The 16,868-nt window shown below is 44.6% G+C and overlaps 1 protein-coding gene across 2 annotated transcripts in view; it reads left to right on the plus strand.

The window, feature by feature from the left end:
* Nucleotides 1–2,447: 2,447 nt before the first annotated feature.
* The window catches only part of SHROOM3 (shroom family member 3), a 250,264-nt gene continuing 235,843 nt past the window's right edge, over nt 2,448–16,868 (plus strand). Inside the window, exons 1-2 of one of the 2 annotated variants that reach the window (XM_053255546.1) lie at nt 2,448–2,574; nt 3,956–4,471. In XM_053255546.1, the coding sequence (XP_053111521.1) occupies nt 4,304–4,471 (168 nt within the window). In that variant the 5' untranslated portion in view covers nt 2,448–2,574; nt 3,956–4,303. Of the gene's footprint in view, nt 2,575–3,934; nt 4,472–16,868 lie in introns of those variants that run through there. The other variant, XM_053255547.1, reaches the window with a different exon arrangement.

Consider the following 16,868-nt stretch of genomic DNA (forward strand, 5'->3'; position numbering starts at 1 on the left):
ATTTATCTGGTTGTGGCAGGTCTGTAAAATATTTTGAGTTCAACAGCTTTATTATGCTTCACAAAATAAAGCTTTCGTTCAACAGATTTAGTTCCACAGTGTCACAAAATAAAGAATTGTTCTCCCTTCTTGCAGCAAATAAATAAATAAATAACCTTCCCCCTGCTACACACACAGAAAGGAGAAAGTTGGATTAAATTTTATCAGTGAATCGATGAACCAAGTGTGGGAGCTTCTCACCAACTATCATATCGAATCAAAGGAACAATACACCTTACTGATCTGGAAGAATTCTTTCCAACATACAATCCTTTTTTAGTTTACACAGAAGCTAATAAGACCCCCGAAAGCCCACAATTCTACTTTTTCAGATCAGGACTGACCCTAAATTGGTTGCATAGATATACAGGTCTGGAAGCAGATTAAGCATAGTTAGTTTCAAGAATTATAATTCAATACTTTATCTTTTTACAGTAAATTCTTGTTACTCCTTTAAACTGTAATTGTAATTTTTTTTTTTACAATGTACAATGATATGCAAGCAATTTTAACTAGAGTAGTACAAACAAAAGTGAACAATCTGGTCTGACATTAATACCAAGAAAATTAAAGTCATGGTCATTACAAAGGGGCAGCCTGACGTGCCAAGCATTATAGTGAGAAATAATGTATTAGGTATAGTAACATCATATAAGTATTTAGGTTGAAGATTAAATAATAAATGGGATAAAACAAGAAATAAAATAATGAATAGAGCAAGCAAGGGGTGCTTTTACTAAAATGAAAAACAACAGCACTATGTAACCATGGACAATTTGAATTTAAGGATCAAAATGACTTAGTGTTATGTTTTCCCAATCTTGCTTTATGGAATGGAAAGTTGGACGCTCACCAAAGATATGTGTAAGAGGCTTAAGGCTTCTGAAACATGGATGTAAAGAAGAATGTTGAAAATATCCTGGGTAGATAAGAGTCACCAATTTAGTTCCGCAAAGAATGAATAAAAATATGGAAATTTTAAGAACAAAAGAAACTGGAATATTTGGGATACGTACATAGGAACATAGGAAGCTGCCATATACTGAGTAGCCCAGTATTGTCTACCTAGAATGGCAGCAGCTTTTCCAAGGTTGCAGGCAGGAATCTCTCTCAGCCCTATCTTGGAGATGCTGCCAGGGAGGGAACCTGGAACCTTCTGCACTTCCCAGAGTAGCTCCATTCTCTAAGGTGAATACCTTACAGTGCTCACACATCAAGTCTCCCATGCATATGCAAGAAGGGCGGATACTGCTTAGCTAAGGGGACAAGTCATTGAAGGAAGAAGAAAAACATCATGGTTGAAAAATCTTAAGCGACTGGTATGGTAGAAGCACTGCATCATTATTTAGAGATGCAATGTGAAAAGGTCAAATAGGCTTAATGATAGCCAACCTCTAAGAGGAGAAGCAACTAAAGAAGCAGCAGCAGTAATCTTTAATAAGATATAAATAAGCAGAAACAAATCATTGTTGCAAAGTGGCAGTATGGGTTCTTAACTGCGGGATTTTGTGTTATGCTTTTGGTATAAAAACCTTTCTGTGAACAGAGACAAAAAGTTAGGGGGGTATCTGTCACTGAGAACTACAGGACCAGAGGCTTCAAGTCCCTGATGCCAATTCAGTAAAAAAGTAGTAGCATTAAAGTGTTCTCAAGATGCCCCCAAACAACTAATCTAAAATCAGCCTTAGAAATACTACTGCTACTACAATATTTATAGAGCGCTTTTCAACAAAAGTTCCCAAAGCGGTTTAAATACATATGATGGCTCCCTGTCCCCAAAGGGCTCACCATCTAAAAAAAAACACAACCTGACACCAGCCACAGCCACTGGAGAGATGCTGTGCTGAGGCTGTATAGCACCAGTTGCTCTCCCGCTGCTAAATAAAGAGAAATCACCACTATGAAAAAGTGCCTCTTTGCGCGTGGGGGGGGGGGGGGGCACTAAACACTACCAGAGGTATCTCTTTATTCGGCTTTCGCAAACACATGAAAAAAGGCTTATGAGAACTTTTGCTTTCTCTCCCCCTTTTTTGCTGAGTTAGACTAGGAACTTCGTTCATCCATCTGCAATAGTCATGCAGATAACTGCTGGCTGATGTTTCGAAAATCTAGCAAATCTAATGCTAAAATTTTGTAGATGCCTACAAAAAACCGCACCCCAACGCAGGTTACTCTATCTAAATTCAAAATGGCTGCCTTCCCAGGTATTTATAAACCTCTTTTGCCCTCAATGAAACCCTGCTTAGTGACTTCAAACAGTTTGAGTGAGCATGCTCAGAGCTCGCCGGCCTATTGGGATGTCGAACCTCCGTAGCTCTCTGCACGCCACTCTTTCTATTTGCTTCTTCAGTTTGTTCTTAAAGGGACAGCACCAATAAACTTACATAAGTTGCATGTGTTCAATGTTCGCACTTCGCAGGGAAAACAAGACAGATCCTTTATCTTGGATTTACTGCTCTGACTGAAAGATTCCTGGAGGGCCGCTAAACATGTGCAGGGTACTTGAAAAAGCAAACCACTTCATGCTGGCTACAGGTAGTTTGAAACTAATACTCCTCTTGATACAGGTTTTAATCTGAAATGTACATTAAAAAAATAAATAGAACCTCACTCCATAAAGGTCAGCACAGACAACATAATTAAATAGGTCTTACAGTCCTGAATCATCTTAAGCGGCACATCAGGGAAATGCTTTACTATCAAGAAGAAGGTTGTGAGTTCGAATCCCCACTGCTACTATATTGGGCAGCAGCTATATAGGAAGATGCTGAAAGGCATTATCTCATACTGCGTGGGAGGAGGCAATGCTAACCCCTTCCTGTATTCTACCAAAGAAAACCACAGGGCTCTGTGGGTGCCAGGAGTCCAAATCGACTAACTTGACAGCACACCTTACCTTTTTACAGTCCTGAATCACAAAGTGAGGTCTGTTCCCAGTTCTCATCCTCAGCCACGATGGAATGATGAGAGTCTTAACATCTGGGGACCCAGGTTTAAGGACCCTTGCAATAAGGAAATCTGTTTGCAAAACAGTTGTAATTTAACCTCCTTAAATCATATGCAGAGGTGGCAATAAAGTTAAGATGAGAGAAGATGTCAGGCATTTTCCACACAGCAGGCTTCACTGTGAGTTTTCTGTGAGGCTTTACTGCGAATTCAAAGTTACCCAAAAAAACCAATGCAAAAAAGTGGATTTTTTTTTACCACGGATATAAACCAGGCTATACTCTAACGTGCAATTAAAAACCCAAATTGTGTGTGAAGTGCTCCCTAACAGTTTGCAAGGACTTTAGGGTAAATTTGGCTGATATGTGGATGTACACTCTCCATTCCTGAGGAGATGTGAGCTAAAAGCCCTGTGTGAAAAAAACACTCATGAGACTGTCAGCTTTTAAACCAACTCCCCAAACCCAAGAGAAGCTGAGTACTCTCATTCAGCAGTATTACAATTTGTGGGCTTTGCAGTGGGAAAGTGCTGAAAAGAGCTAAGCTATCTCCTTAACATTTTTTCAAGGGATTAATTTCACCTGCTTTTCCTGTTTTCTTGGCAAGCGCTCTTTCCCCCTTTATAAATTCAGCTGGGGAACCATTTCAAGTTTCAAACCTAAGAGAAGGGGTTTTTAAGATCTGGGCTTGACTCCCTTCCCCGGGCAGTTTTGACAAGTCATAGAATTGTGAAGTTAGCAGGGAAAGCGACAAGCAGGCTCAGCCAGTGAGATGGGAGCTGGGGAAGATTCTTTCATTCTTTGGATGCAATGAACTGAGGCAAAAATGGCCATTGTAATGGTAAATTGCTCACAGAAGGGAAGAAAGGCCTGATCATCAATCAAAAATGAAGTGCTGCTGCACGTTTAGGGAGTTTGCTACCCAAAGTGCTTAAATTTACTGTCCCCCCCCCCACTTTTTATTTCTTTAGTCTGGATTATATGAAAAAGCCACAGGTTGGAAACATTTGAGGAAAGAATAGCAAAGGAAAAGACAGTATCAACTGGCGCATGGGAAGTTTCGCACAAGGAGAAATGCATCCCACTGCAACAGCATCAAGAAGTTGGAGGCTCTGATAGAGACATGATGTGCTGAAGTGGTTTGGAAGAGCTTTCCAGTTCAGCCCAGTACCCAGGACTTCAGGTCAGAAGAAAAACGTTCTCCCTTGGCATGCCTGGCAGAGACAGTTCATCATGGACGTGGAGGATTTTAATCTTCAGCTCTCTGGTCCCCAGACTCTTTCAGCTTTTGACTTCAGAGGGTGATTGGGAAAAGAAAGATGAAGATGCTGGACAATATACACAGTGGCATTATTCCTCCTTCAGAATCTAGCCTAACCCAGAAAGGAAGATACATTTATCTGGAGGCTCTGCTAAAAGGAGGAGCTCCATGGGGATTTACTTTGAAAGGCGGACTGGAGCATGGGGAGCCATTAATCATCTCCAAGGTAACCTCGTTTATTTGAATCAAAGATGAGTTCAGCTGCAATTTGGGCAGAAATGTCCTTTAAAATAGCCAGGTGAAGAGAAGCTTTTCTTCCCGGGGACATATTAGGGAAGACACTCTAACTCCCGATGCACTGAATAGGTCCCTTTCTTGCTCTGAGCCATTATGGGGCAAAGGACATTTGGCATGATCTGCCATTCCAGAGGAGATGTGAGTTAAAGGGCTTCAAAAGCCCCGTGCGAAAAACTTCCAAGAGCTTCTCTTGCACAAGCTTCATTAACATGAATGGGGCAGGCTAGCACAGGAAAGGCTGTATCTCGGTGGTTTGTGTTCATTCTCCTACATTTAAATTCCTTTTCTGTACTAAAGGCAGAATCTTGTATAGCTCTAAGCTAATTTGTAATCAAGCTACATTGGCAAATACTTGCATTTAAGCTGATTTAGTTTAATTCGTGTCAAAGAGATTAAACTGGCTTAAATCGATACATTTCAGGCTGAAATGAATTGGGACTGCAGCAGCAAAGATGTTGTCAATGTTTTTATGGTTCTGTTAAAAAATCCAAGTGGTCGATTTATGTATGTGTGTGTGTGTGAGATACAAATACAGGAAGCTGTTGTAATGTTGGTTGTAGACAAAGCAACATAGAGAAGCCAATAATTGGATCAGTCTCTTATCGGTGCAGCAAAAGCATGCAAGCTGTAGAGTTCCACTGAACTCTCTCTCTCTTTTGCTCTTTGAAGCTCAAAAGCTTATCATTCTTGCAAACAAAAGTTGTTCCAAGGGAGGGGGGGAATAACACATAGTGAAGACAGTTATTCTAAATGGTCTGAACATAGTCAAACTTTATCTTCAGTCTGAGAATATGTATTCAAATGCTTACCACATTTTACCCCTATGTATCTTTGCGCTTTACATTACTTTGGGAAGTGGAGTGTTTTGCATCTTGGAATCTCTGCATACCAGAGCACCTTCTGATCCATTTCTTGCATTGAAAAACTAATCTAGGCAAAAACATTGATCCAAGGTTGTGTTAATCTCTGAAGAGAGAGGGTGAGACCTGAGGAATCAGAGACATGTTTTAACTTTATTTGAAAGCATACTGTTTTGTACTTTGTAGTCTGCTTCATCAGACTTTTGGAGTGAAATACTGTTACGGGTTGGGCTGTCTTTATTACAGTGAATTACAGTGTGGGATGCCCAGAGGTGTCAGGAGGCCACTGTGGGAAACAAGATGCTGGACTAGATAGGCCTTGGCCCTGAACCAGCAGGGGCTGTGCTTTTGTTCTTATGTACATGTGGTGGGGTAGATTGGAGCATCCTAGCTAGCACTGGCAGACAGTTTAGGTATGCACCCCCCCACCCCCGGCACTCTCAGATTCGGCAGCTGTCTGAAGAAAGCAGTGTTGATTCTGGACTGCGTGGAGGAAGCTTCCCTGGGTTCAGCTCTGCCCCCCTCAGACAAGTGCTGAGCCCAGGATCCACTCTTAAGGAGTGTGTCAGTGAGGGCCCAGGCATGCTCCCTTTCCCCTTCTGCACAGATCCTGGGGCCATTCCCACGAGCAGCAAAAATCGGGCTAGTTGAGCCTAGCCCGATTTTTACTGCTCGTGTAAACCACCGGGCTCACAGGCCAGGCTAGCCTGCTTCTGTATCCCGCCCCTTAAACCGGGTTTGCGGAGCGAGCACTCCGCAAACCCAGTTTTTCAAATCGTGAGTAGCCATGGTGCGGCTCCACGCCATGGCTACTCATGAGTAGACTCCCAGCCGGGAGACTTAAAAGCAGCCTCCCAGCTCGGGGGTCACTCCAGTATGCCCTGCGCGCACACGCAGGGCAGACAGGAGCTTCCAGGGGCTGCGCGTCCCCCAGACTCCCCAGCCCTGGCCGGCTCCGTGACGGAGCCGGCAGTTGTGTGGGTGGCCGCTGTGGCTGCCCTGAGCAGACTGGCTGATCGTCTGCGAGGAGAGCAGGCTTAGCCCGCTCTCCTCACAAACCCCCTAGAGCAGAGTTTCTCAACGTGTGGGTCCCCAGATGTGATTGGACTTCAACTCCCATAATCCCTAGCCCTAGTGGCCTTTGGTTGGGAATTAGGGGAGTTGAAGTCCAATCACATCTGGGGACCCACACGTTGAGAATCCCTGCCCTAGAGGCTCTTCACACGAATCGTGTGAAGAGCCTCACAGTGTGCTCAGTTTAATAATTATTATGGTAGAGAGCCAGTCTTGCAGTAGCGAGCTTGTCCCCTTTGCTAAGAAGGGCTTGCCTTGGTTTATATTTAGATGGGGGACTTCATGCAGGCATTGCCTGCTGTAAGATAGTCCCCATAGGGAATTAATTAATTAATTTCACACTTATATCCCACTCTTAATCCGAGGAGCTCAGAGCAATGCACATGGTTATTTTAATCCTCACAACAGCCCTGTGAGGTAGGTTAGGCTGAGAGATACATGACTGGCCCAGAGTCACCCAGTGAGTTTCATGGTTGAATGTGGATTCAAACTCAGGTCTTCCCGGTCCTAGTCCAACACTCTAACCACTACTCTGTGCTGGAATGAGTCTGTAGCTCTGTGTTAGAGCATCTTCTTGCATGCAGGAGGTCCCAGGTTCAATCCCTGGCAGTGTCTCCAAGTAGGGCTGGATAAGACTCCTTCCTGAAACCTTGGCAATCCCTTGCCGGTCAGTGTAGAGTCTACACTGACTGGCAGTGCCTCTCTGAGGTTTCAGCTAGGTGGACCAATGGTTTGACTCAGAATAAGGCGGCTTCCTATGTTCCTAATGGTGCCTGAAGAGAAAGCAACAGATTTTTCCAAGTCCTGCCACAAGGAACTATAGTATGCATAGTGCTATTTTTTTATTTTTTTTAATGAGTGAGAAAGATGGTTCTTACTGTTGAAAGTTAATGAGTCTCTGGGACGGTTTCTACAACAACCAGTTCCTTTAATGCCAAGCATGCTGAGAATGTGCATGATGCCACTGGGAGCTCAGTGTCTTGTGTTGCTTTCCTTAAAACATCACTGCAAAATGGGTGGCTCTTTTAAGAACTGCTAAAGTCGTAATTTTGAGGCACTCCATTTTGCCTGATATTGCTCATTACACTTGTATCCTGCCCTTTATCTATCATGGCACTCAAGGCAGGATCCATTGGGTTCCTTCCAAGGTAGTCTCCCATCCAGACATTGACCAGATCCAGACCTGCTTAGCTTCAGCAAGGGGGTTGTATCATGTGCCCTCAAACCACGTCCTGGAATACAAGTGAATGAGGCTGTTCTCATGAGCAGCCAAGACCGGGCTAGGGCACCTAAGCCCTCGTTTGGCTGCCCATGAGAACTGAAGCCCACCAGTTAACTAAGGTGAAGGGCGTGTGTGTGGTCTAAACCGGGCTAACTGCTCATGTGTTGGCACCGGCTGCTCCCAGCTGGTACTGACACAGGAGCGGGTTCCCAGCCATCGCTGGGGGAATCCCCACAAGGCACTGCACACTGGTGTGGTGCATTGTGGGATATCTGGGGGCCAGGATGCAGTCCTGGGGATTGTCTGTAGGGAAGGCAGTCCTTTGCAGCCCGCCAGCTAGCCCATTCACAGGATCGTGAGCAAGGGCTCAACATTTCTGTCCTATCCTTCCTCCAAAGAGGTTATTGCGGCATACAAGATTCTCCTTTTGTCCTCACAACAGTCTGTGAGGCAGGTTAGAAAAAGCTACCCAGGTTTTCCTCTGACCTTGCTTCCACACAACCAAAAATTGGGAGGACACACCATTCCCAAGCCCGGGTAGGACACAGTTTTTGATTGTGCGAACAGCCCTACTGAGTGTCATGATCACATGGTTCCTTTTACCTCTTTCTCTTCATCCAGTGTGTTGGAAGGATGTTTTGAAGCAACAAGCCTAATGACATTCAAGATTTCGGGAGTATGCCAGGCCAACTAGAATCCGCTTCTGCCCTCCTTCATTGATTACAGCTTGTACCTCTTGGGAAAGCTTAACATACCACAGGGCTTCTGAAATGCCTCTTTAATCTTAAATTCAGCAGCCACATAATTAAGAAGAGAGCAGATTCTTGTCCTCGGCTGCATTCTTGCCTGGGTAGTAGCAACATGGTGACACTGTTACCTGCTGTTTTGCTGCCCATTCATCCCCTTACGACTGGTGTTGACAGAAGCATGATGTTTTCCTCCCAGCAGGGTTGTAGGAAGCAATATAAGTGCAACATTAGCAATGCTAAAGTATGTGTAGGAGGCAACCTGATGCATAATCTCAAAAATATTAGCTAACTCAGTGGTGGCCAGCCTAAGACTCTCCTGCTTTTGTTGGACTATAATTCCCATCATCCCCAGCTGCAGTTTGTGGCTGGGGGTGATGGGAGTTGTAGTCCAACAGCTGCAGACTGGCTACCCCTGAGCTAGATCCTTTTTAGATCCTCCTATTAGTAAATTGGTGACTATTGGGCTGAATTAAGGACATGCCCAGAGTAGTGTGTACTCTGCACTTTAATAAATCAATAAAACTGAGATTCTGGACAAGGTTAGGCACCCCAAAATGTGTGCCAACAGCTGGAATTCTGTGACCTGGATCATATCTACAAATTGAGAAAATGTTGTTTTGTACACCTTGTGGGTAAGGAAAGGAAGTATGCAGATTTCTGAAGCTGTTTCTCCTAGGAAAAGATGTAACTGTTGCATGGGAGCTTTGAACATCCTTCGACTGCATTGTTTCCCATTAAAACATTAAACACCTTACATTAAAACCATGAAGTGGGAAGCAGCCCTCCGTAGACTTGCCAGCCAACTCATTTCTGATGGCAAGTTCTGCCTTGTCACTGGCATGATAGAAGATGGAGCATCAGTGATGTGATATATCACTGATATGATACCAGCGATAGATTATCATTTTTGTATGCAGAAAACCCCAGATACAACCTCTGGCATCTCCAGGTATTTGCAGGAAAGGATCCCTGTCTGAAATGCTGCTGCCAGTCAGTGTGGGCAGTGCTGAGCTAGATGGATCAGTGGCCTGACTCAGGAGAAGGCAGCTACTGTATCTATGTCCCAGACATACCTCCCAGTCTTCTGCTACCCAAATATGCAATGCTGACTCTGAAAAGGATAACAAGGGTGACTCTGAGGAGCTCTCTGCCCTCCCCCACATGTCTTGCTGGTAAGGTAAAGTGTGCCGTCAAGTCGATTTCGACTCCTGGCGCCCACTCCTGGAGCCACTCTGGGAAGATCAGAAGGCTTCAAGTTCCTTTCCTGGCTTCTCCAAGATAGGGCTGAAAGAAACTCTTGCCTGCAGCCTTGGAGAAGGCGCCGCCAGTCTGTGAAGACAATACTGAGCTAGATAGACCAATGCTCTGACTCAGTATATGGCAGCTTCCTATGTTCCACAGAGCCCTGTGGTTTTCTTTGGTAGAATATAGGAGGAGGTTACCATTGCCTCTTCCCACGCAGTATGAGCTGATATTTTTCAGCATCTTCCTACATCGCTGTTGCCCGATATAGTACCAGGGGGGATTCGAACCAGCAACCTTCTGCTTGTCAAGCATTTCTCCACTGCACCACTTAAGGTGGCCTGTGTAATGATTGATAAAAGATAAAAGAAGCACTGATTGATTCCCATATTTCTGATACAATAAATTTAGAACCAGGACCACAAACTGGAAGGGAAAAAATGCAAGTTTAGTCTGTACTAAAGGCCTGATCCGAATTACATGAGATCTGGACTTGATCTTTGCACTGCAGTCTCTTCTGCTGGGGCTTTTTCTTCTCCAACATTTTAAAAAGATTATTAAATCTTTTGTGTTGTTCACTCAGATGAGCTCATAGTGCAGTTAGTGAGACACAAAGAGAATCATTCCATCAGCTGAGGCCAGATAAACCCAAAAAGACATCCCAGACTTCAGAGGCCTCCAAGTATCTTTCTTTGATGGTCTTCCAAACATTGGAACACAAATCTAGTGTGCAAGCATTTCTCCCATTAGGTCAGTGCCTGGGGGTATCTGTTTCTCCTTCTTAGACATCCTGGTTGCTGTGACGTCAAAATCGGCCCGAGCACCAGTTCTTCAGTCCAGACGGAGGCGTTATTTCAAAAAAAGTGTGTGTATAAATAAATATACACATTATGATGGTTATTTAATAGTGAAAACCTCAGTCAACCTTTTGAACTAAATAATTGTGACATACAGCAAACTATATGTGATATATATCAAACCATAATTTGCATTGGTTTCAGATAACAGGAACAATAGTTTTTCAAAACAGCCATCCTACCTCATCAGTACCTTATGCCTGTGAATATACTATACCAGGGATTCCCAACAAAGGAGGCACCCAGGTGAGTGAGCTCTTGTCCTCAGCGCCTGAAAAGACGCCAAGGAAAACATCCAAGGAAACATCCAAGCGCCAAGGAAAACATCCTTATTTTAATATTGTAAACTGCTTTGGGTACCTTTGTCAAGGCAGAAAGGCAGTATAAAAATGCAATAAATAAATAAACTTTGGGTCTGCAAATGTTGCTAGACTACAGATCCCATTATCCTTGGCTACAATGACCAAATTCCATTGTGACTTGAGGTGAAGGGTGATGCAGTCCAACAATACCTTGGAACTCAAGATTGGGAATTGCTGTATTTTACAGTGCAAACAGGACTTGGGAGAAAGACAGAAAAGAATATTATTTTAATCATGTGAACAGCCACAACTGGAAGTAAGATAGTGGACTCCCCATGCTTAATCTAAAAGGGTAAAGTGTCATTTAGGAGCTCTTTTGATTGATGTTGCTTTAGCATTTTGTTGAGGCAATTTCACATAGCCCGGGGGGGGCAATTAAAATACAATAAAACTCCATAAAAGTCACATTAAACCATTAGAATCAATTAAAAACTTTAAATCATAAGAATACCAAAAAGCAACAGCCATAAAAAAAGACAGAGTATAGCAGAAGATCTGAGAAACCTGACAGCCCTAAGAGGTAAAGGCCTGAACAAATGAAAAGGTCTTTAGTTTTAGTTTTTGTTTTAAAGCAGCCACAGACGTCAAAGAGTGGACACTCTTCCATGTGGTGCTGGCGTGGCAACCTATTGTTGAAGAGCAGAGACATACTGTACTGGCGCACTTCACTCAGCGCATTGCTGCTCCACTTGCACGCGAGCGGAGGGGCCGTGTGTGGCTGGCAGGATGGAACAGGAGCAGGCCCAAGCACGAGTCTGTCCATCTGAACCCGGACCAATGTCCTCCCCCCTGTCAGTGCAGTGTGATCAAGCACAACGCATGGGGGCTGTTCACACAACTGTGTGCATGTTGTGTGGTCATTCGGGCAGGCGGGAGGCAGGGTGCAACCGACCTTCCCCCAGATGACAGCTGGCTTGCAGCCCAGGCAGTGTGCAAGCCATGTGCCCACACGACCAGCACTGCCTGGAGCAGTGGATAACTCTCCATGCTGCTCCCGGCAGCTCTGGTAAAGAGGCCAGGACGTCTGGTCCTGGCCTCCGGGACTCCTGCTGGAGATGGAGTTCCAGTACATCGACCTTCTGCGCCAACTATCTTAATGACCACTAGGGGCACTGGGAGCAGAGGTAGCTAGCAAGGGTCTCCTTACCTGTCCCTGCTTGCCTCTGCTCTATGACCCCTGATTGGACTCCTCAGGTATTCCCTGTTGAGACTCAGATTCCCTTCCTTTCCTCTTAGGGAGCAGGTGGAAACCTCTCTCCCCCCCCCCCCACCTATTCATTATGTAGTTCTTTAGATTAAGGATTAGGTCTTTCCTATCCAAAGTGTACTTCACCAATAAATATACTTCGTATTTAATTCTACAAGAATCTCTATGTGTCTTCTCTAAATAGCTCCAACAAATAAACTCTGCAACTACTCTGTAACTGGAATGGGTAGCTTCTTTAGTGCTCTCTGCTAATTAATTGGGGGTGAAAATTACAACCCACAACAAATCCCACAGCGTGGCACGTACGATGCATTGGCGGATGGGCTGGAAGCAGCCTAGCTCACCCAGGAGCAAGTAGCCCTGATGAAGGGAGTGCTTGCTCCCTTAAGCCCGGCTAGCAGCCGGGCTGAAAACCGGGCTAGGTGATGCTGGGCCAGTCGGGCCCAAACCCAGGGTTCTCACGCACAGCCTAACCTGGGTTGGGCATCCTTAGCTTGGTTTAGGCTGTGCGTGAGAACAACCTCATAAGAATTCATTCAGAAACATAAGCAGCAATAGGGCCTAACTTCTCAGCCCAAACCATTGGTTGAAGTATCTGTGCAGAAGCCCTTGGGTGAATCCCATAGACTATATTTGTGTGTGTGGTGGGAGGGGGCAACAGCCTACTTCAGAAAATGTATGACCTGGGCTAGAAATACACACATGGGTCAACAGCCAAGATAAGAGGGTGAGAACCACAGGGGACGGATGCAGGCTGCTTATTGGAGCACCTGAACGGATGGGCAATTTAGCTCTGTTACATTCACGATTCATGTAGGTGCTCCGATAATGAGGCTCTGTCTGATAATGAGGCTGCGAGACTGTAAGCTTTGCTGAAAACCCAAGGACTGCTAATAAATTCCAGCAAAGCAGCCTTATAATGAGTCAGACCATTCATTTAGCTTAGTAATACTAAGCATGTGAGAGCCACTGCCAGTCAGTGTGCAGTACTGCACTCTGACTGGCAGTGGCTTTCACAAGACCTTCTCAGCTCTACCTAGAGATGCCAGGGATTGAAGCTGGAACGTTCTGCATGCAAAGCAGATGCTCTACCTACCCCTGAGCTGTGGTCACATCTCCCAGTTCCTGTTTTGAATCCTAAAATTCAATTTGTCCTCTTAATTTGAGGAAATTTAACCATTTGAATGTTAGGCACATATCCCTCATTACGTGATGTCTCTTGCAGACATAAGCCAGATTACATTATGTACATAACTCGTACATTATGCTGTACGAGTGATTCAGACATTATGCTGTCTGTACATTCGTACGTGTGTTTGTGTGAATGAGTGTTCCTGTGTTCATTTAAAAAATTAACCTGGATACAGGCCCTTCGAATGCCTAGTACAGATAGGAAGTGTACTTCTGCTCCTGCCTTCAGCATAACACGTGAATGACTATACCTGTTTACAGATCTGTACTTGTGTGCACTAGGCACTCACTGTACAAGTATTGAGCATAACATGGGAATGAGAAATATTGGGTAAAGTGTTGGAGCATAAAAACTGCAAATAAAAATATGGCTATTGCAGCATTGTTGAAAATTCTGAATTGCCAAGTAAGCTGAAGGGTACATTTCAAAGTGCTGGCTGAGAAAAAAGCTCCAAAATCCCATTAAGAAATAACTGGTTTAATGTGCATTCCTTCCATCTCTTAGCTTTTCCCCCTGGAAACATGTAGCCTTGGGCTGGTGCCATTGCCAGGCCAATGTTATGAAGCCTGATCCCTCATTTCGTTCCTGCAGGCCCTCCTTGGTAATCAGCTGGCCCAAAATCCACTTCCAACTTCCAGTGGAGAGACCTTCTTTCATGGCACCAGCTTCCATCAGTACAGGCCTCAGTCTGCAAAATGGCACGCTTTCCCACTTTTGCTAGGTAAAAATGGGTGTGCTAAGCAAAAGAGTATCTCTTCCAGAAGAGCATTTTTTGCGTAGAAAACCATGGGATACACTCAAATGCTTCTGAATTATTTGTACTACAGTTGTGATGGTTTTGTACCAGTTGATTTCCCCCGCCAAGGACTCTGGGGAATTGTCAGGCTCTTGCAGGGTCTGTAAGAGTATAATGCACAGTCTCGGGGTCAGCTGGACAGGATGGTGGGAGACCGGAACATAAAAAGCTGCCTTATTCAGAGTCAGACCGTTGGTCCATCTAGATCAGCATTTTCTACACTAACGGGCAGTGGCTCTCCAGGGCGCTTTCCAGATTACCCGCTCAACAGTGGCAAAATGCTTCGGATCAGGCAACTCACATTCAAAACGTTGTTGCGCAAAGCTACCAGCAGGGGAGGCAGTCTTGTGAAAACTCACAACTGGAAAATAAAGCGATTAAATCCGAAACAAGGCATCCGGAATGTGAACGACACCCTGCTGACAGCATAGGGACTGCCGTGTCACAACACAGCAAGTGCAGAAGCACACTCTGCAGATACGCCGTGGCCCCGTTGCAGGGTCTAATCTGGAAAGCACCCAGGATTTCAGGCGGGAGTCTTTCCCAGCCCTGCCCAGAGATGCAAGGGATTGAACCTGGGACCTCTTGAAACCACAGAGCATGTCCTTTTATACTGCCTGTTCTACAGAGACATTCATGCTGCCCTTATTTCTCCACTGCTGAACAACCTTCTGGAGCGCACGAATCACTTCTATATTCAGTTGCTGCTATCTGACTCTAACCCCCCCACCACAAAGTTTGTTGCCAAGTTCTGTGTGGCTGCGATTGGCATCCGGCGAAAGATGATATCTGATGGGCTCCCCTAATTTGAGTCCTGATAACACTCGCCTCCATATTAGTCGTATCATATTAATTCTGCCATGGCAATGCATAATATTTTATTAGATTAATGCAGTGTAACTTCACCATTTAGCGTATTTTAGTGTATTTTACCATTTAGTGTAATTCTGTGTAACTTCACCATTTTTAGTAATAGTCCAACTTATGGTAACCATTATAGTTTTAACCATTCTTTATTTTAATTCTAGCTTTTTACCACATATGAAATCACTTTCAGCTATCTTACTACTACTATTTGAATTCCCCTTCTATCTTTTCTGTGCATTTTATTATGGAAAAGTATGTTTAGCGGATTTAGTTTTTTAGTAGCTTGTTTCCTTTTAGTAGCTTGTCTCTTTTTAAATTGTAATTATTTTAAGTTTTAGCCTTTTCACAATAGCTATCATCATATTTGCAATCACCTCTAACAACATGTAACGTTTCTCCAGTATTACCTTCATTTAATGTGTAATTTTATGCTGGTCTCTGACCGTAATAAAGCTTGATTGTGATTCGGATTCTGAACCTGGGACCTTCTGCATGCAAAGCAGATGCACTACCAATAAGCTATGACCTCATCTCCATCTTTGAATGGGTTCTCCCACTGTTTTTTTTAAAATACATGTTCCTTTTTGTAAATGTATGATTTTTGACATTATGTATTTTACAAACATCTTTCCCAATTTCACCCCCATCCCTCGCCACCCCCCGCCCCGAGCCTGAACTTTCCTCCCTAAGCCAGACCTGAATGGAGTTCTGGGATATATCCCAGTACTAAAATCAAGTTCTAAACAATGGCTATGGAGAGGCTCACTGGTGTCCAAGAGAGTAACACTGTGGCAATGGAAATCTCCGACTCCCCCTAGGAATGGGTGCATGACTTGCTTGTGTAGACTCTGTGTAGACTGAGCTAGATGGACCAATGGTCTGACTCGGTATATGGCAGTTTCCCATGTCCCTATGTTTCAGACCAAAGTAGAGGATAAGCCTAGTTTGTCATCGGGGCTGCTATGCCACATGAGATCCCAATCCAGCTCAAGACCACAGTAGGAAAGGAGCTTTAATCCTTTCTCCCCACTGTGGTTGGACTTGGATTGGACCTCCACAACTGCTGTTTAACCTGGGAGGAAATTTACCATCGATCCTGGTAGGGGATTTCAGACTAATGCCCCCCATGGCTGTTAATTAGTTCAGAAAACGAAGCATTTGCTCCACACATCCCCCCAGGTAATGGGGGAGGAATCATCTACAGCCCGTTGTGATCAGTTTGCATGTCACTTTGCAGATAAAGTTGCTCACATCCATGCTGATTTGTACTGCAGAGTTTTGGCGGTTCCGGCAGACGTGCCTTGGGTACCATCTGGTCCTATTGTATTGGATTATTTTCAGTTGGTGCAGCTTGTGGATGTGGACAAGATCCTAGGCAGTGCGCGGGTGACATTGGGTGCTCTTGACCCTTGCTGTTCATGGCTAATAAAAGCTTCCAGGGAGGGTACAGGCAGATGGAGATGATTATTAATGCTTCATTAAAGGAGGGCAGGATGCCATCATGCCTCAAGGAGATGATGGTAAGACCACTATTAACCTCCCCCCGCCTGATCCTTCCAACCCGGACAACTATAGACCTGTCTCTAACCTTTCCTTTTTGGGAAAGGTGATAGAGTGTGTGGTGGCGTCCCGGCTGCAGAGGGATGATACGTAATATCTGGACCCTTTTCAATCTGGCTTCCGTCTCGGATATGGGACTGAAACTGCCTTGGTCGCTCTAGTGGATAACCTACGCTGGGAACTAGACAGGGAGAGTGTGTCCCTGTTGGTTCTGCTGGACCTCTCAGCGGCATTCAATACCATTGACCATGGTATCCTTCTGGACCGCCTCTCGAGTATGGGAACCGGAGGTACTGCTTTGGAGTGGCTCCAATCCTTTCTTGGGGAGAAGGTCCAGA

This window comes from Hemicordylus capensis, chromosome 5 (assembly GCF_027244095.1).
Source record: "Hemicordylus capensis ecotype Gifberg chromosome 5, rHemCap1.1.pri, whole genome shotgun sequence".
Classification (NCBI taxonomy): Eukaryota; Metazoa; Chordata; class Lepidosauria; order Squamata; family Cordylidae; genus Hemicordylus; species Hemicordylus capensis.